The sequence below is a fragment of the Corythoichthys intestinalis genome, chromosome 14 (assembly GCF_030265065.1).
Source record: "Corythoichthys intestinalis isolate RoL2023-P3 chromosome 14, ASM3026506v1, whole genome shotgun sequence".
NCBI classification, from domain to species: domain Eukaryota; kingdom Metazoa; phylum Chordata; class Actinopteri; order Syngnathiformes; family Syngnathidae; genus Corythoichthys; species Corythoichthys intestinalis.
This window is the reverse complement of record NC_080408.1, coordinates 45,363,019-45,382,989: the sequence shown is the minus strand read 5'-3', so window position 1 is coordinate 45,382,989 and position 19,971 is coordinate 45,363,019. Positions and strand designations below refer to the sequence as shown.

The following is a 19,971-nucleotide window of genomic DNA, read 5'->3' as shown; positions in this document are numbered from 1 at the left end:
GCTCTTAAAGATTTGATCAATTTTCTGTTGCATTGCCCTTTTTGGTCGCATCAATTCAACAAACTTTGTTTTTTTGCTGTTCCAGAAAACATGCACATTTGAACCAATCAGAGCTAACTATCTTTGCTGATCACATGTCAGTATGTCAGCCAATTGAACGGATTAATGAGTCTGTTTTGCTTTGCTGTGTGCATTGGGGTGACTCATCATCGTCAGACTCCGATAACTGCAGCACATGGGGAAACCTCCATGCCGTCCGTGGAATAAAATAAATAATATCGGTGGAAACGGATTACGCTACACAAGCACTTTATTATGCTTGTTATTAACACTTGTGTATGTAAATCTTATGTTGGTAGGTTGTTTTCTTCTTGGAGATGAAATGCATGTGTGGCAGCTTAGCATTTTTATTTTATTTTTTTTACATAGCGTTTTTACAGTTGCCGTCATATTTTTGGAATCAAAGCACCTTGTACCGGAACAGCGTCCCTGCCCTGAATCTTATACCGGAACTGCGTTCCTGACCTGAATCTTATACCGGAACTGTGTTCCTGACCGTTTTGGCCCACTTTCACCCCTGCTTATTTGGCCAAAAATAAACTGTTTCTGCTCACATGAGATCTAATTGACTTGAACAACACCTGTGAACTAAACCGAGTTTGACACCCCTGGAATACATGATCCAAAATGTGACGTCCAGTTAAAAGGACTTTAATTCTGAACTACAATAATTATACATATTATCAGTATTTTATGTTTTTTTAATGAATAAATATAATTACATATGAATAAAATCCAAAAGCCAGCCCAATAACACTCTTCCCCCACCCCATTTCTTACCATTGACAATGATGACCAATTCATTTAAACTAGGAGGACTGGCTGTGAACTTATCTTTTAGTGCCACTGATAGACCGAATGATCACTGCAAGCCCTCCCATTCAAAATTGTTTGTCTAGTGTCGTAATTGGCAGCTAATGAGTTTAATGAGCGCCTATAAAGGGTTAACCATTTCCATGACGACTATACTAGCTATGAACAATAAATGTCCATTACAACCAACAACAGTAATTCAATACATATATTATAATGACCAGTAGACTCATTACTACCGTTAACTATATACATAAATAGCGCGTCAATATCGTGTATTAAGTGCAAATGTGCCCTCTTGTGCAGTCTTGGGGTAATACATGTTGTATGTGTGTGTGACGTGTTTACAACGGAAATAGGGCCATCTACCGGAACATCACAGAACAGAAGTAACATTCCTTGATAAGCACATCTGACATTTATTGCTGAGTCAAACAAATAAGTTACATATTCATATTAACATTAGATATAATTTTGGACAAAAGACAAGATAAAATGGAGCGCTAAAGTCACATTTCATTATTGTAGTAACCATTTAATCCAAATAAATCAGGCGTTTCAGTGATGTAAACTGGGGTCCGAATAGTGTATATTATTGTTTCATGGTAAGTTTTCTCCGATTGTAATCATCAGAGTAGGATTAAGTCAACACGTACAGGAATGTTCAATGAAAATAACCTCCACGTGTCTTGGAGGGGGGCTAGCTAAGAAGCTCCGGCTTAAGGCCGAGCCTCTGCAGCACGTCCTCGGGCATGCACAGTACAGGATTCACTGCTTTGATCTTGTCATCCCCCAGAAGGGAGAGGCCAGCGATTCCAAACAGGGTATGGAAGGGGTCCACCTATAAGGGAAAAAAGCGAGTTAGCGTTGACGATCCCAGTGTTGTTTTTGGCAGCCCTTTCTAATTTTTGTCTGTCTTTCGGAAAAAAATACTTCTAGTATCAGGCATATTTTAGTCATTTCAAAATGTGTTCGTCTTTGTCTAGGTATAGTCGCCGATTACTCAAAATGTTTTTGTCCAAAAATAATTACCGTATTGGCTTGAAAATAAGACGGCCCTGATTATAAGACGACCCCCTCTTTTTCAAGACTCAAGTTTGAATAAAGACTTTGAACACCAAATTAATTTTTATACAGAAAATAATCACAGTACATCCGAAACAAATGATTATAACCATATATTTGAGAGAAAAAGCATGTTAATTTGCCTTATTCAAATATTCATAACTGAAAATTTAAATATGTAAACTGAAGTGCAATCACATTTGTAAATGAATGACTTCTGGTTTTTGAAATATAAATAAACCAATCTATTGTGATAAAACAACAAAATTGCAATAACTGCATTAACCATCAAAGTAACTGTAACTGTAGTCTTGAAACAAATCTGAATAAGGAAAAACATTCCAATAAAATAATGCAAACTGGTTAAACTTAAAAGGGTAGCTGAGATCTAGCATGACAGAACATCGCTTCAATGTTATCTGGCGCCATCTAGCGTCGTGAATGGGTATAATTTCTAGACCGTGACTATAAGACGACCCCCTCTTTTTCAGTGTTATTTCAATGCAAAAAACACCATCTTATATTCGGGCCAATACGGTAAATGTAGATTTCTAACAATTCAAAATTATTTTTGCAATTGAGCACATACTGTGGTGTCTACAAGAATAATGCCAACTTTGTGATTACAATACATACTCAACAGGAAAACAGTACATTATTTTAAATCAATTATATCCACCTACACACCACGAACTATAAGTTTATGCTAATGCTAACAAGACTACTACGCTAATACTACGAGTTACATTTATTGTGTGATGATCACTCAGCTCGGACCTTTAAAGGCTAAAGCGACTGCGTATTCTCTCTTGCCAAGATAAGAAAAATTTACCACGTTTCAAAACAAGCAAGCCTGGCACGCAGCCTAGTTTGAAGCACATCCTAAACACCAGTGAAACGCAGCAAATGTCACGAGTGACACAACCCAAACACTGCAACGTAGGCTCATGTGCTCCCCGTACAATAAGAAAATGTTCCGTATTGTAAACATATAACAAGAAACTATGTCACATTGTCTCGTCAGACGAAAACTGGCATTTGTGTCAATATATTTTAGTCTCTCAAGCAGAGGTTGCGCTAGAAATTTTCGTTGTCTGTCATTTTGACTGACAGGGTCATAAAAATCCGGTCATAGTCTATTTTTACCCGTCACTTACATTTTTTAAATGATAATGATGACATATTCAATAGTATTTAGTTTTCATTCATTTTTAATTAATATTGTAACACTTGCTTGGCGGCGAAAAATTAGACACGGAAGTCGTGGTATTTTTCTCCCTTTTTACTCTGCTTACCAACAACTCCGCCCCCAAAGAAAAAGAGGCAACGATATAGACCCCAATCACCAACGTCACACAACGATCTTAATTGTGGTTGTCAGCCCAAAATCTTCTAAATATATATTAAATGCATCTTACCAGATATAAAAAGACTACTACATAGTCTGTGGTGATCGTTTGGTGCCCAGATTTCTTGTCGAATTACAGCAGTCCATCTCGCTCTCATCTCGGGTCTCTCAGAATACGGTAGAACTTCAAGTCTCTCCGTCTATCTTCTCTGTTACAGCAACTAACCGCCACGCACGCCTTCACCATTTCGATTATTAATATTAACGAGCAGAAAAACACGCCGTAATAGGAGGCATGTACGTAGCGGTAATGTGTAAATATGACGAGCTGACACACAATATGGCGGCTCCGGTCAGGGGGGCGGAGTTGTGACGTCATGTGATTGGGTGATTGGATGACGCGCTGGCACACCGGGTGCACCAATAAGAACCTCGCGTTGATGTGTCAATCACGGTGCCGCCGCCAGACCCCGGTGACGCTACAATATTCTGACAGAAGAGCCAACGACGTCATGCATTAAGAGAGACAATAGCTAATATGCTGACTCGCCACCCTGTGGTCTGGGGTGTGAATTGCAACCTGTCAAAATGACGGACGGATTTCAGTTTTTTCCGTCATCGTTTTAAAAAACCGGTCAACGACGGAAAATATCCGGTTAACGCGACCCCTGCTCCCAAGACACGTTTTTAGTTAACTAAATATTTTCGTTATCGTCATCGATGATGAAAACAACAATAGCCGACATGTTGGAACAGTCGGCGCTTACCATGTCTCCCGGTCGGTCAGCGAAGCCCCCTGTCTCCTCGTCCTGGCAGGCCAGGATAAAGGAGCGCAGCTTGTCCTTGTCGATCCAGTGGATCTTGCCTATAATCCGGAGCGAAGCCAGAACCCACCAAGAGTAGCAGACGTCCGGAAGCTGAAATAGACGTAGCTGGTGACGTTTCCCACAAAGCTATGCTGGCAGACCGCGGTATTTGTAACACCGTAATTTTGTAAGATTCATGAGTTGGGGAAACAAATCTGAAGCACTAGAAATGTTTTTTTCCCCCTCTCTTCGTTTAGGTTTATTTACTGCACGTTACCTAAATTTGTATGCTATCAAAAAATGTTCACACTTAAAAATAATAACCTGATTAATTAATCTGTTTCAGGGTCCCCCCAGGATTGATAAATCTAAATCCAAGACTTTTAAGACCTTTTTTAATGCCATTTCATCAGAAAATTAATACTTTTCTGGCACCCATTATTTAGATAATATTTAATCATATTAAAAAAATAAAGCACTGAACATCAAATTTAACCTCAATTACTAAGTGTGTTTGACAAAAGAATGCACATTTATTGAAGATACAATTAAAACAAAAAGTTTTGTGCCACAGACCGGCCCTCTTTATGTAATGACCTACCTTATTAAAATATTGTAATAATAATCGTGCTGTCAAGCGATTAATTTTTTAAAATCGCGACTAATCGCATGCTGTCAATAGTAAACTTGCGATTTTTTAAAATGCATAAATTATATATTTCAATTTCTAAATACACCTATTAGCACAGGAGTTCATCAAATTTAAGCCTCATTAGAAACAAGAAAAGAGTTTTCCTTTACACTTGTAAAGATTAATCAAATATGAATTTTCCCCAAATAACTTGTAAAAAGGGAGGCACAAAGGAAGAGCATGTCTACTGACAGTTCTGAGATCAAGGGCTCAAGCGCAGGTTCTGTGTGAAGTTACCATTTTATTTTTGGGGTACGAGCTATAATTTTATCTTATATTAGACTGACTTTTTAAAGAATAAGGAACCTTTTGCAGGTGTTTTGAATTACACATGTGGCAAGTGTGTACAAAACTGAAGCTTTTCATCATATTCATTTTTTTTCTGGTTTGTGGTACATGCAAATTGACATACTCAATTTTGTTGGTTTAATCTACCAAAATAAAACAACTTTTACTTGATATTCAAATTTTGGGGGCGTACTGTATATAGTTTAAATAAATAAAAAAATAATGTAATATATCATTACTTATGAGTGTTTTCATATTATTCATGACATAAAATTACCGCAATTAAATGTGAAAGATTGAATGATTGATTGAAAGAATAATTGAACTCACCAAAACGGCTGTCTCCCAATGCAATTATACAGTTCAGACACCTGTGTATTTCAGGGTAGTTCACGCTCATCAGTCCACCTCAGAGTGCAATGTTTTGGGTTAAAATGCCCAACTTATGTTTTGCCTGAGAACGTGGATTTCACCCCAATCCTCCGTCTTTGTGCCCAAAAATAGTGCCTGGAGCCTCCGTGGTGGAAGTTTTAGTGGTGCTCTCATGAAAAATATTTCATTCTGCATGTTCATTTACGGTTTATCGCTGTACTTTTATCCAAACATGCTCAAAAACAACGATAATGGGTCGCGCCAACAGCCAGACGGGTTCACGCTCGTCATACTGCCTCAACGTGCCCCATTTCGGCCATTAAAACCGGATAAAACAGGATATTATGATACTCTTTCCCAGAGGCAGAGCTGGCGGCATTGGAGACGGAATGCTAGAAGGGCCACAATTTATCGCGCAAAGCAGGGTTGCGTGATGCCGTTAGTAAATAGTTTAACTGAAAGCTTCGTAAAAAATGTGTATTACGACCTGCCCAAACGTCAACTGTCCCGGTTCTCCCGATTAGCCACTCCGGGCCTGGTACTGTGCAATTGCCTGCTGTTTTGATGTTGATGCTAACGGCGCGCACGCACGAGGTGCAGTGCATCGTAAAAATTCTACGCGTCATCTTCGTTATGGATTAAAAAAAAAAAAAAACTTTGTCACGGATATAATTTAGGTTGCACTGAGATGTTCTTGAAAATTAAAACCACGGTGAAAAAATTCCAGACTTACGACAGCTAATTTAATACTTTTAATACCTTTAATAATGGAAAACTAAATTCAATGCCTTTTTAATACTTTTAATAACCCGCGGGTACCCTGTGTTTATACGTACTATATAAAGTGTAATACTACAACAAAATGGACATTTAAACAGTTTACCACTTATAATTTATGAAAAATACACTTCGAGTTATTTTTGTTTAATTAAATGTTTACAAACATTTCTAAGGACTCAGACTTTATCAAACACAAAAGAACTTTTTTATAGTATTTTTTACTAAAGCTATCATATATTTTGATTTTTGGTTTTATGTTAAGAAATAAACTCAGAATTACTTGAAATTATTTTGTTAATTGATCAGATTTCAATTTCTATTTTTTACTAATGCAAATACATTCAGAATACTATGTCAAATTAATCACAAAGTTTTTTAAAAATTACTTTTTGTTATTTTTATTATTCAGTTGACAAAAACCTTTTGTCATAGTAAGTTTAGCCTATTATGTCTCATCAGCTAAAGTCATGATTTTAATACTTTAATTTGTTACTTTTTTGTAAGTGTTTTATCAACTTTTAAAAAGTGACTTATAAGTATTCATAAATTTAAGCGTAAGTAAGTGTAAATAAAACGGTTTTCGAATAGTATCAGGCCTGTTCAGGTTTGACAACTAAAATTTGACGCCGTCAATGGGCAACTTAACAGATCCTATGAAACATGACGACACAAGGGCGAGATAGGAAAGACAGGAACCTTTTCAGGCCGCCCGTTGAGGCCCCCAGATGGCAGCTGCCTCTCGCAGAGCCACCAACCCAGCAGGTCGGCGTTGAGCTGGTGCAGTTGGCCCGTCAGCGACAGGAAGCCCGTGCAGCAGTAAATCTAGCAAAATGTGACACCCCAGTTACATAAAGACAGACAAAATCCTGAATTTCAACTTACTTCAACTGAAACAAAGACAAGGAGCAGACACCTGACCGGCGTGAGATTCAGAGCCAGGCCTGCATCCAAAACCGCCATCAAAGTTCATACAGGACAACACAAATTCCACGGCTTTGTCCACGTCGATGGCATCCATCTTGCCCTTTATTCAGACAAGGCAAACAGAGGGAGGCCATTTTAAGTATAATGACTTCTTGGTCAAAAAAGGTTTAAATCGTTTTTGTCAATGATGATAATAATGAAAATATTTCGTTGACGTACAATTTTTTCATGAGGATGACGAGCTAAAAACGTGCCTTAAGAGACTAAAACATAAGACAAATGCCAGTTTTCACCTAACGAGACTTAATGCAACACAGTTTCAGTCTTAAGTTCACAATACGTTTTCTTATTGTACGTGTAGTTAGTAAGCCTACATCGTAAAAGTGTTTGGATCATGTCACTCCTGTGACATGTCCTACGCCCTCATCGAGACCGTCACCGGTGACTAGTGGTTAACTCCTTCACTACCAAAGACCTACAAACAATGATGTTTTTCAAGCCAGTCTGCACTCCAGGCTTGCTCGTTTTGAAACACATGGAGATAGTGCTGCAACTAACGATTACTTTTTAAAATCGATTAATAAGACAATTAAAGGATAGATCAGATAAATGTGACTTTTTTCAATTACCTTCTTTTACTTGAAGTTGTTTTAGGCATATTGTAAGTAACAATGAAGACAAAGTGGATGACTATCTTTCAAAAAAAAATGTTATCACAGCTTCCTAATGTAACTGTAGTCTGCAGCTGTACTGTTTTAAGTTCATAACACTTTAAAGTTTTTAAGAAAGGTTCTGAGTATAAAAGATAAAAAGAATTTTTCAGACAAAAGTCATGTTCCTTCAAATAAAAAAAGTCCTTGATTTCTTTTTCTTCTGGACAAAGCGCTGATATAAATTGTGTCAGTGACACGTTTATTTTCTTTTAATAAACTAAACAACAAAATTAAATAAGGAAGAGGCAGACTTTAATGAATCAGTTTTCTTGATCAAACAGTATATCATAAATAGAATCCAATTCCAAAGCACTCTCTTTACTGTTTACTGTTCGAATAGTTTATGTTGAAAGGAGACTAAGCTGTTATCTGAATGGGTTTATGTGTGTGGCTTCCTCATAAAAAGAAATGAAACAACTTTAAGTGCTAAAATGCTTCTCCAAAACACAATACAGACGGACACTTAAAACGGTGATTAACGTTAGCATAGCGAGCAATCTCTTAAACTTTTTGTGTTTTCGTTTTGTTGGCATTGGCTACCGATTACAGTAGTAGTGCTTCATGCTTCTGGTAGTAAATAAAACCGTTGGAAAACCCTCCCGAACTTGCATTTGTCCTTGTAGAATCAACAGTATGTGCTTGTCTGTCAATGTTCACTTAAAATTGTTGCAAATTTGTATTATTTTTTAAATGTATTTTTCGACAAAACCCTTGAATTTTCACAAGTGAAAACATTGAGTATTTGACAGCGATAACTAGACGAATACTAACACATTTATAAATGTGAAACACCAATAGGTACGTCGTCCAAAAGACCAAGATGAAAATTAAAAAGGCTGCCAAAAACAGCATTAGTTTGAATGAAAATACACACCAATAATGAAAGTGTGGCTACTGCACAGAAGGAAAATCTTGTGTCGATTTCTCCTGTGGAAGCAAAAAAAAAAAAAAGTTACACAGTGACAAATTAAAATTTGTGCGTCAGTACTTCAAAACGGCAGGTATTGTACCCCATTTGTCTCCCGCAAAGGATCCGTCGTCCTGCTGCAACCCTTTAACGTACTCAACCACTTTATCCACATCTAGTGCGTCCACACTGTCGTACAAGCACAAAATCTGAAGAAGGGGGGGGGGGGGGGGGGGGAATAGGGGTGAGACCAGGTAATAGTCAATAGAGCGTGGGTGCTTGCGGACACCTGCACAGCGCTGAGCGTGTAGAGCAGATGGGGGTCGTGGCCGATGCTGGCGCTGACCCCACCGCATTCATGCTGACATGCTGTGATGAAGTCGACGATCTCCTGGCGATTCATGCGAGGCAGCTGAGCCATCAGGTCCATCACCGTCAGACCCCAGTAGATACCGCTCATGCGCAGGTATTCGGACAGCGTGTACTCCTGCGTGCAATATTTCCTCAGTGTCTTTGATTATTAAAGTTCTCCTCAAACGCTGAACTAAATTTCCGATTTGATTTGATTGATTCAAATGGACTGGACGTCTATCGACGTCAACGACATTTACATTTTTTTAGGTTCTCAATTATTTTACTGGCCACTAGTGCGGGACATTTTCTGACTCTAACATCTGACATAATTGTCGTTTAATACTCACATAGTCGTCCTTTTTGGAGCCGTATGCAGCGATGTAGTCTGCATGTTTATCCAACAGGAGCGTGTGTGGGGCGTCGGGGCTAATGAAGACGTCTTTCATTTGCGTACCCTAACATTTAAACATAATAGAAACGTTCACAAACGTACAATTTCACTTAGGTGTGATGAAAATCTACCTCGAGCATTTTAAAAGCCGAAGAGAAGTTTGTGATGTGGTGTTCAATAAAATACCGCAATAAACACAATGAATGCACTACATAGTAGCCCAAATGCTAACTGTTTTCAGATGCCTCCTTCGTGTCAATTATTTAGCAAAGACAGAATCCGATTCAAAATACGTTTACATTCATTTAAACTATGTGTTACTCTAAAGGTATTGACACCAGTTTGAGGAAAAAAAAAAACCATAAAACAAAAAAGCTGTTTACCATCCTGACAATTCACGCATGATCATACTTCAGCGGCCCTCTCTTCTTTGATGCTTGTCAACAGCGGTAACGGGTAGATGGAGTAAGGGGAGGGTTCTTTACTGCCATCTGCACCTCGGAGGGCGAAGTTCAGCTGTAAATTGTATTTGGCTCGAATTAACCAGGAAACTAATTCTGTAATATGTTTGGAGTTTTTTTTTTTTTTTTTTTTTTTTTGCAATAAGTCAAAGTCCCGGTTCACTCACAACGTGCATCTAGATCTATGTAATATCCACGGTATTAGTAATCTTAAACATCTCACTTGTCGGCCATTTTGCATCGGGGCTGTTCGATGAAAATTATAGTTATTTAATAGAGGTTGTACTTTGAAATCTTTTGATGGGTTAATTCACAATTTTTCAAACGGCTTGGTTTGTCATAAAGGGCATAGATGTAGGAAATTTATTGCATACTTTAAAAAATAAATCATCCACCTCGAAGCATACATTTTTACCCTTGTTGTAAACCAAACCGTTTGCAAAGGAGTCAAGTATTCAGCAATTTAAGAGTATTTTACCGGAGAAAAAAAAAATCACTCACTTTAAACCCGACGTCCCCCGACGCAACATGGACGGCGTTTACTTACGTTTCAGACTACTCCTCTATCCATCTAGCCTCATAGTATCTGTAATATCAATGGTACTAGTGATTGAGCGTCGTCAATTTCGTCAAAATGTTGAAAGACCTGGTGAGGGAGCGACTAATTAAGGCCGCAGACGAAATATTCCAACTTTTTGAAAACACGATAGTGTCATACGAGGAGCAGCTTTACCAGGCGAGAGAGGAGAATGAGCGACAAAGACAACAACTAGGAGCCGTTTGCAAGATTCAAACTGTGCTATGTGCTGAAGGTCTTAACTAAATTTTTACTGCTGTTGACACCTTATTTTTTTTTTTTTTTTTTATATAATAGGCCATGTTTAAAAGTAAACTGCATGAGTTGAAGGTCATTTGAACTAGGGAATAAAAACAATTAGCTAAACAAAGGCACGATGTTTTCCCAATTAACCAATCAGGACGCTACTTAGAATTCACGTGATGTGTTTAACATGCAGTTATTCCGCTTTAGCCAACTATATATCGAATAACGACTTTAAACTGGAAAACAATTCTTAAATTAATATGCGTTTTGTCGGGGGGAGACCAATCCTGTAACTATACTTTTGTTCTGAAAATATTAAAGCTAACAACAGAAGTGAAAACTGCCATTGCGGACCCCCAAACTATCTCGTGGACATTTGTTTGGAAACCACTGATCGAAAATGTGTTGTATCCCGCAGGTGTCCAGCAGACGGACCCGCGTGATCATCAGGAAGCGCTTCCCCCAAAGTCGCAGTGGGGGAGCTTAAGCTGGGACAAGCATCCCCAGCCTTACTGTATCAAAGAGGAGGATCAACAGCCCCTCTGCATTAAGAAGGAAGAGGAAGTGGCTGACGTGACACCGGCTGGATTCTCTGAACAAAGTAAAGAAGGTGAAGAGTTGTCACAGCTTTATCCTCAAATTCCAAGTGGAGGCCCGCAGCCAGATCTCATCGCTCCATCGTCAAACAACGTCGACACCGACTGCCCTTGGAATGGTAACGAAGACTGGGAAGGTCATGAGAACAGCTCTTTGCCAAAGCGTCAAAAGCATTTAACCTGTTCATACTGTGGCAAAAGATTTGGTCGAAGACCAGACTTGCTCGCACACAAGAAAATACATGCAAAAGAAAGGCGTTTTACCTGCTCAGTTTGTGGCACAGCATTCCTTAAAAAGCCAAGCTTGGAAACACACATGAGAAACCACACTGGAGAAAAACCATTTAAATGCTCATCTTGCGGTAAAACGTTCACTCGAAAAGACTGCCTGGTAAGGCATATGAGACTGCACACAGGAGAACAACCTTTTGTGTGCTCATATTGTGGGAGGACATTTGCTTACAAGCCAACCATGATAAGACACATGAGAAAGCACACAGGGGAAAACCCCTTTAAATGCACAACTTGTGGGAAAGCCTTCTCCCAAAAGTCAATCCTGAACTCCCACATGAAAACACACATTCAGGAAAAACCCTTTTGTTGCGCATTTTGTGGTGAAAGCTACACTCAAAGATTGGGTTTAACAGCACACGTGTGCACTCACAACAAATAAGGTGTCATTCATGCGCACTAAAGATCAAAAGTCAACAAAACTTCAAAATAACATTTGAAAATATAACAGTTGAAACATTTGTCCAACTTTTTTTTATTTATACAGAAAGCTTTATTAGCAGTTTTTACAGAGTGACAATGATGTAGCAAAATAATGACACGAATAGTATGGCATCTGTACATATGAATTTTCCAATTCAACACACATTCTAGTGCCATATAGATTTCATTTGTATTATGCGTTGGGGCAAAAAAAAAAAAAAAAAAAAGTCATGCATTACAACAGAATAAACTGTTTGGATTCCACTTACCAAGGCAGTCAGGTGATGACAAGGCGAATTATATGCAACAAGATCATGATTTACATGTTAAAAAAAAAAGAAACATGTTCATTTCTTTGCTTTTGACAGGTGTTCGCGAGCGACAATGAGCCTTTGGATTTGAGCAGTTCCTTCGTAGATCTACAACAGACAACAGCACCAAATGTTATAATATAGGGGGCAAAGGCTCATAAGAATATACTTGTTGACAAAAGGAGCCCCCCGCCCCCACCCCCCCAAAAATACTTAAGTACAGTAACCGTTTTCGACAAACCATTTGTCCTTGAACTACCACCCACCTGGTAAATCTTGGCATCGCGCATCAGCTTCTCCACCGGGTACTCGCTATTGAATCCATTGCCGCCGAACACCTGGACGGCGTCCGAGGCCACCTGGTTAGCAATGTCGCCGGCGAAGGCTTTGGCAATGGAGGCGTAGTACGTATTTCGCCGACCGCGGTCCACTTCCCAGGCAGCACGCTGGTACGCCATGCGTGCTAGCTCGACCTTCATTGCCATCTCGGCCAGAAGGAAGGAAATAGCTTGGTGCTGCCAGATAGAATACATTGTTAGGACTCTGGTAAACTGCTGTACAGCCCTTTAAGGGGGATTTTGATGAATTAGAGAAAGGCTACCTCAGCAATCAATTTTCCAAAAGTTTTCCTCTCCAGAGCATATGAAGTGGCTTCATCGAGTGCCCTCTGTGCCAAGCCAGTGGCTCCCGCTGCAACCTATGTAAAAGATCTCGTCAAATCAGGCAAATAAGAAATAGGGCAAACTTGTGCACCATGTAACTCACAGGTGGCCGAGTTTTATCGAATGCGCCCATCGCTATCTTAAACCCAGCTCCCTCACCAATCAGGACATTCTCCTTTGGAATAATCACGTCCTCGAACGTGATGCCTCGTGTATCCGAACACCTCTGACCCATGTTCATTTCCTGCAAGGGGGGAAGGGGGGGACAAAAGTCAGTGCCACCAATGGTGACAGACGTCCATTCATATGGCCTTTTTCATCCTGCTGCTGCAAATTTAAAAAAGGTTGTTACTAGTAAACGTCCAATCCATTCAAACTGGACGTCTGTTGCCATCAATGGTAGCCAATGAGTTATTTAAATAAGAGTTTTGTGGGGGGAAAAAGAAAATAGCTAATCAGAATGTTATGATTTTACCTTCCTTCCTATTTGAATTCCAGGGGTGTCTGCATCCAAAATGAAGCCTGTAAACGCCTTGTTGGCGGGACATTTCGGATCTGGGTCTGTACGGGCCAGCAGGAAGTACCTGGATACACAAAAAGATACTAAACAATCTAGAGAAGTAGCTGAATCACAACTTGCCATCCGAAGACCACAATACACACCAGTTGGCTTTTCCGCCATTTGTGATCCACATCTTCTGGCCGTTAACCACGTATTCGTCACCCTTCTTCACTGCTCTAGTCTTGACGCCCGCAACGTCTGAGCCCGCCCCTGGTTCTGTGACGCAGTACGCCTGAGCGATAAAGAACATTCAATGAACTCCACAATGTACATTAGGGCTGCAGCTATCAATCAGATAATTAATGGATTGCAGAATAATTTTAGATGGAGGGCGGGGAGTTTATGCTTGAAACAACATTCATTTTGACCTCTACATCTACTGGTTCCAAGATTGCATTTAATGATATTTAAAAGTACAAATACAAAATACCCAGAGATGGGTAGATTACCCAAAATTTTTACTCAGGAGTGGAGTTACTTCAAAATATTACTAAAAATGAACTCAAGTTAAAAAAATATATATATATGAAAAAATAATCAAGCAATGAGTAACTGCTTACGATATTATATTTAAAATGAACCGTTATTATACTGCAAATACAAAAAAAAAAAAAAAAAAACTGGCGAGAGAAAAAAAAATCAGCACAACTGAAGCATCATTCGTCAAAAGAGCATGAGTGCCCTCTAATGGAGAAAAGCGTTCCTAATTCCCGTCATGAAATTAAAAGGATCATAATATCCGGTTTTCCTTGGCCAGTCCGTCGCAAATAAAAGCTGGTCTACCGGTAATTACTCCATTTAATCAATTGTTGCAGGACTCATGTAAGTTGTTAATTCAGAGCTCAAGTCCATAGCACAGTAATCTAAAAATATTAGAAGTGCATTACGCTTGTAGTGATGTGAGGTGATTAAAAACTACAAAAAGTGACAGGTGCAAACACGCTATGCTGTATTATACAGTAGCGAGGTGGATGTTAAACAATATTTTTTGTGAACACTCACATGATAACAGTTTGCATTCACTTGCAATTCAAATTTGCAACCTCTAAAGAAAACTCGCCACAGAACTTCAAATGCTACATGTTGCATTTGCAAAAGGTTCTATCAATACAATTCCCACATTGCATTGTGTGGCAAGAACAGTGTTTTACTTGTAATATGATTGTTTTCCCTCATTTGACAAAGAAGCCAAAGTCTTCACAGCTTTAAAAGTACTTACACACATGAGAGGTTCCTCAGTCATCCTCCCCAGGTATTTCTTCTTTTGAGCCTCATTGCCAGCAATAATGACAGGCATTTGCTATGGGGGACCAAGATGCATAGTTCAACCACACATTGTAATGCAATGTTTCATTGACAATGAGCAGAAAGAATTCAAAATCGCTTACTCCAAGCGAGTTTGCCTCGATAGCAGTTTGGACTCCTGTGCAGCCATAGGCCAGCTCTTCCGTGATGAGGCAGTTATCAAAGATGGACAAGCCCATTCCACCTTTGTTTTCCCCATAACAGTAAAAAAATAGTTTTGTTGAATTTTTGTGTAGACAAAATGAACTCAATACAACTAGTAAATTAAAATTGAATGGAATTCGTAATTTCTATGAACGCAGCAGAGAAACTCACCATACTCCTCCGCGATGTGACCGTTCATCAGCCCCAGCTCCCATGCCTTCTTGATTATAGGTACAGGGTACTGAAAAAAAGACCCAACAATTGTAATGCTCCAATGCACTATACGCAACACGTCAAGGAGAAGGCTCACCTCCCCAGTTTTGTCGTACTGTGCCGCATGCGGAACTATTTCCTCGCGTGCAAACTTACGAGCTAGCTGCTGGAACTCTCGCTGTTGATCTGTAAACTCTGAGACAGATTAACAAGAAAAGAGTTAAGAAACAAACATGCCCTCAGCGAGCAAACTCAGTTGACGAGTGTCATCTGATTATTTGTCTTCATTTTTCCATTCCCTGGCTATTTTGCATCTTTGGGTCATCGTAAAACAAATTTGAGTGACATGACCTAAAATGAACCAGTTTTAAACACAATTAAATTTTTTTTTTTGCTGTCACCCTTAACAGTTTGCACAGTCAAGAGTGATATATATGTATATAAAAAAATAGTGCCAACTTAAAGTTGAACCATGGTGACCAAAACAAATTGAGGATATACAGTAAAACATCCAAACATTTTTTTCTTCAATAAACTCTTTCACTGCCACTGACAACGATAGACGTCCAATCATGTGGCTCTTTTACTTATGATGCAAGTTTAAAATTAGTTTGTCACTAGTGGACGCTAGTGGTGTCAACAATAATCGATGCATCCCGATGCGGGGCATGGACGATTCGATTCGATGCGGGCAACAAGCTGAATCGATTCAGCGCATTTTAAAATATATAAGTACGTTCAAAAATCTTCCCTGCGCAATTCCGGTGATTCAATGGATTTGGTTTCCCCATTTGTATTATTATTGTCATGTTTCATTTTTTACACACTGCATAACTCTGGTCAAGTTTCCCACCAACCTCATAGAAGCCAAAATGTCTCCAGATGTCAGCTTTCAATGTCTTAGGTGCAACAAGAATCTTTCTTGCTCCCTCTTTCTCCGCTTCAGCCATTGTTATGTTATGTCCTATCTCTTAGAGGTTAGATCTTGTGCCCGAGTTCAGGTTCGGGCCCAAAATGTTACGCATTCACGTTCGGGTCGGGTCGGGCCGCCCTGCGCCGGACTAATAAAAAAAAAAAATGGGATAAAACCAAGAGCAGGCTCTCTGTATTGTGCATTTGCTTGTGCACTCACATGAAGCAGTGGCGCTGCCCGCTTTTTCTTCTTCTCCTCCGCTGTGGCGCTTGCGATTCGTTACGAAAGACACTTTTATTTATGCACACAAAGGCAACACAAATGTGATCCTTTTAAATCCTCTCCTATGCGTGTCTGCAAACTCGTTTTTTTTTTTTTTTTTTTTTATATTAAACTTTCCCAACATTATTTCGTTGTGAAAATGATTTTATAATTATCACAAAAATATGTAGACTATTTAAACATTAAGAAAACTTGCGTTTTTTTTTCTGCCAACTGAGAATTCGTTACGAAAGACTTTTATTTATGCACACAAAGGCAACACAAATGTGATCCCTTTGAATCCTCTCCTCTGTGTGTCTGCAAACTCATTTTTTTATTTTTTTTAATTTTATATTAAACTTTCCCAACGTTATTTCGTTGTGTAAATGATTTTATAATTATCACAAAAATATGTAGACTATTTAAACATTAAGAAAACTTGCGTTTTTTTTTCCTGCCAACTGAGAATTCGTTACGAAAGACACTTTTTTATGCACACAAAGGCAACACAAATGTGATCCTTTTGAATCCTCTCCTCTGTGTGTTTGCATAATCGGATGTTTTTTTTTTTTTAAATATTAAACTTTCCCAGCGTTATTTTGTTAACGCGTTGCTTCTATAATGATCACAAAAATATGTAGACTATTTAAACATTAAGAAACATGCGTTTTTTTCTGCAATCTCGAAGAAATGAAAATAAATTGCTGCTGCTGCTGCGTTTTTTTTTCTTTTTTTCGCGTCACTCCAAGCAGGGTCGGGCTTCAGTACCAGCGGGCCGTGTCGGGTCGGGCTGGATTTTTTAGGCCCCATCTAACCTCTACTATCTCTCTGCTCTCTCAATTGCAAAAAAATGATATTTCCTCATGTTGAAACAGATTGTTATGGCTGCTAAAATGCTGCTGCACTTCATTTTAATTCATTATTTTGTATTGTTATGTGGTACTTACTAATTGCATTTCTAAGTTGATTGCACATTTATAGTGGGCTAGGCCTACATTTTACTTTTGTTCTACATTGCAATTTAGTTGGATGTTTTGTTTGCAACTGAACTGATCCCTGGATTGATATTGCGATAAAGATGCTGCTGCACTACAATATCTTCTTTGTTGCTTTCTTTAATATTTACTTGAATATTTTTATGGATGGGTTGTTGTGACTAAAATACAGTGACTGCTATTACTGATTTTGCACAGGAGTTCAGATGTTGCATTGTGTGAAAGGCTGCTACTGTGTGTAAAAAAAAAAAAAAAGAGAAAGCCCTGGTCTCATTCAAATCAATTAAATGCTGTGATCAGTTTTTCGTTTTTTTAAAAGAAATATATATCTAAAAGTATTTTCATTTGACTTCAACCAGGAGTGACACAAGAGCCAATAAAAAGTTGTTTAATGTCTGACCGCTTGTGTTGCCTCATGATTCACGAAAAATATGCTTTGCTTTAGAATTTTAATGCATCCCAGGCTTTAAGGCATCACAATGCATTGCCGAATCGAACCGAATCGTGACCCTCCGAATCGTAATCGAATCGAATCGTGAGGGCAGTACCGATGCACACCTCTAGTGGACGCGCACTCTCTTTTAAACTGGGAGGGCTGTCAGCGAATTAACGTTCAATCATTTTGTGCTAGATCTCCCAGTTCAAATGGATTAGACATCCACCGCCGACAATGGCAGTCTGAGTTAATCAGATAAACATCTCTACAACGCAACAAACTGTCAGTTTAGGCCAGAAAGTAGTCAACAATATGCCCCAAATCAGATTGAATATGTTTCAGACCTCTAGAATGGGATAAACCAAGTTGCAGTAGATGGAGGGATGGATTTATGCAAACGATGCAAAGGACCGATTATAAACAAAAAAAAAAAAAAAATAGGAAAAGTAATTAGTCAGTTATACATGTTGTACAGTGAAGAGGTGACATTCAACCCAACACCCCTGCAACGTTGTATTTTATAAACAACTTTGTAATGATGTTAAGTTCTTTAGGAACAAGTATCGGGTGCCCATAAACCCGTCGCTACACGCCGAATGTGGGTAATCTTTGTCACATATTCCAATGTTAACTGACAATTTCCCCCATTTGTTGCGCTCTTTCCGGAAATTACTTCTTTCTTCCTTCAAATCCTGTTAGATGAATACTCACCAAACGAGTAGCCGGTGGCCGCAGCCGAGTGATCGCCGGACGGTTGAGCTTGGGCGGCCGCTGCACTTGAGCTTTGCAGCCGAACGACACCACAGCGCAAACCCGCTCGGAGAACCTGGAGTGTAATCATAAAAGTATGAATACAATTCGTAGAACAAAATTGAACGTCATACGGCGCGATGCATACTGTTAATAACAAGCTAACGCTAGCCCGTGACCTGTTTGCCAGCATGTTTGTACATTAACAAGAAGCTCAGTTCAGGCACATTTGTTTGATTAGGTAAACGAATACATTGGATGAGTATATACACGTCGACGATGCTGACGAGAACGTTTAAAAACTCACCCTATTCAAGAGCATTGTTGTTGCTTCAACTCAGATGACACCACACAGACAATTCAGCCCCACTTGATTATGACGGCCCTCTAGACCAATTACAGCGGCGCGTTCAGTCATGTGACCCAAGGTTGGCGTAAATAGAGTGAACTTTCCCCCAGTATTGTGAGAGCGTTACCTAATGTTTTACACCCTTCAAATGTCTTTCTTTACCTGCAGCCAACACAAACAGAGGCTGATTGCCGGTCGTTTTTTTTGCTTAGTTGGTAAATAATGACTTATGTAGTGTTAGTAATTTTGTCAAAGACTGTATTTTGTATTGCCAACTCACTCATTTGAGTAGAGCAAAAAGTGAGTCTACGTTTGAAACAGAGCACAGCACAAGGTCCACAAAAATTATATCGATCAGTATGCAACACTATGCTAGTAGACTTAAGGGAATGTGATATTCATTGAAACCTATTCTTTCCTGGGCTGGGGTTAAAGAAAAAAAAGGAGGAAGGGGTGGCATGGGCAACGAGATGGCATTGCGCAGTGAGTTTAATGGAGGGTGAATTGTCTATGCGGAAAGACAAAAGCTTGTTAAGCATTCTCTGTTTGGCTAAAGATGTCAGGTTATCCAGCTATGCGCCTTTCTACTCAACCTATCCAATTGTGGTGGTAGGAGTCAAACCATATGGTCTTTACATGCTTCAAAATTTGGAGCTTGGAAAGCAGTTTTTGTGACAAAGTGCTTTAAGTTAAAAAAAAAAAAAAATTCCAGTTGAGATGGGGGTGACGATGGTGCAGGTGGATCTGCGGGTCGTCCACTCAAGGATCGGGGGTTCCATTCCAGCTCCCACCTGTGCCCACTGTCGTTTCCTTGGGAAAGATACTTCATTCTACTTGCCTGTGTGAAATGAGTTTTACGAGTAGTCGGAAATGACAATGGCACGAATTGGCTGCCTCGCTTCAGTGGCTTCCCATGGAGTAAAAGAATAATGCAATGTGAAGTGTCTGACTGTCCAAAAAAAGG

General features: G+C 39.2%; 2 protein-coding genes across 4 annotated transcripts; both read right to left on the bottom strand.

The window, feature by feature from the left end:
• Positions 1–1,387: 1,387 nt before the first annotated feature.
• On the bottom strand, positions 1,388–11,803 carry rabggtb (Rab geranylgeranyltransferase subunit beta). Of its 3 annotated transcripts, XM_057858116.1 has the most exons (10): positions 10,521–10,706; positions 9,896–10,028; positions 9,469–9,576; positions 9,057–9,254; positions 8,871–8,976; positions 8,735–8,787; positions 7,137–7,247; positions 6,920–7,045; positions 4,054–4,203; positions 1,388–1,714 (listed from the first exon to the last, which is right to left on the bottom strand). In XM_057858116.1, the coding sequence occupies exons 2-10, from the start codon at positions 9,896–9,898 to the stop codon at positions 1,574–1,576; spliced, it is 996 nt and encodes a 331-aa protein (XP_057714099.1). In that variant the 5' UTR covers positions 9,899–10,028; positions 10,521–10,706; the 3' UTR covers positions 1,388–1,573. The 3 variants fall into 3 exon arrangements, with proteins under 3 accessions (XP_057714099.1, XP_057714097.1, XP_057714098.1); XM_057858114.1 differs by lacking the exons at positions 9,896–10,028; positions 10,521–10,706 and adding an exon at positions 11,657–11,803; XM_057858115.1 differs by lacking the exons at positions 9,896–10,028; positions 10,521–10,706 and adding an exon at positions 9,644–9,873.
• A 503-nt stretch (positions 11,804–12,306) lies between these two features.
• On the bottom strand, positions 12,307–19,056 carry acadm (acyl-CoA dehydrogenase medium chain). The gene is made up of 12 exons (XM_057858113.1): positions 18,966–19,056; positions 18,620–18,734; positions 15,401–15,498; positions 15,262–15,331; positions 15,030–15,130; positions 14,861–14,941; positions 13,743–13,873; positions 13,555–13,663; positions 13,183–13,323; positions 13,019–13,114; positions 12,684–12,932; positions 12,307–12,525 (listed from the first exon to the last, which is right to left on the bottom strand). The coding sequence occupies exons 1-12, from the start codon at positions 18,978–18,980 to the stop codon at positions 12,454–12,456; spliced, it is 1,278 nt and encodes a 425-aa protein (XP_057714096.1). The 5' UTR covers positions 18,981–19,056; the 3' UTR covers positions 12,307–12,453.
• Between the last annotated feature and the right edge of the window lie 915 nt (positions 19,057–19,971).

Bases quoted from the DNA above. Each gene is read 5' to 3' on its own strand.
- rabggtb (XM_057858114.1), bottom strand. From the start codon at position 11,710: ATGTGTGTTTCCAAGCTTGGCTTTTTAAGGAATGCTGTGCCACAAACT. The intron at 9,577-11,656 runs GTAAAACGCCTT...TTTAAATGTTAG, and splicing joins CTGTGCCACAAACTGAGCAG to GGTACGCAAATGAAAGACGT. The intron at 7,046-7,136 runs GTGTCTGCTCCT...ACATTTTGCTAG, and splicing joins CTGAATCTCACGCCGGTCAG to ATTTACTGCTGCACGGGCTT.
- acadm (XM_057858113.1), bottom strand. The intron at 13,324-13,554 runs GTAAAATCATAA...CCCCCCTTGCAG, and splicing joins GAATTCAAATAGGAAGGAAG to GAAATGAACATGGGTCAGAG. The intron at 12,526-12,683 runs GTGGGTGGTAGT...TGTCTGTTGTAG, and splicing joins GCGATGCCAAGATTTACCAG to ATCTACGAAGGAACTGCTCA.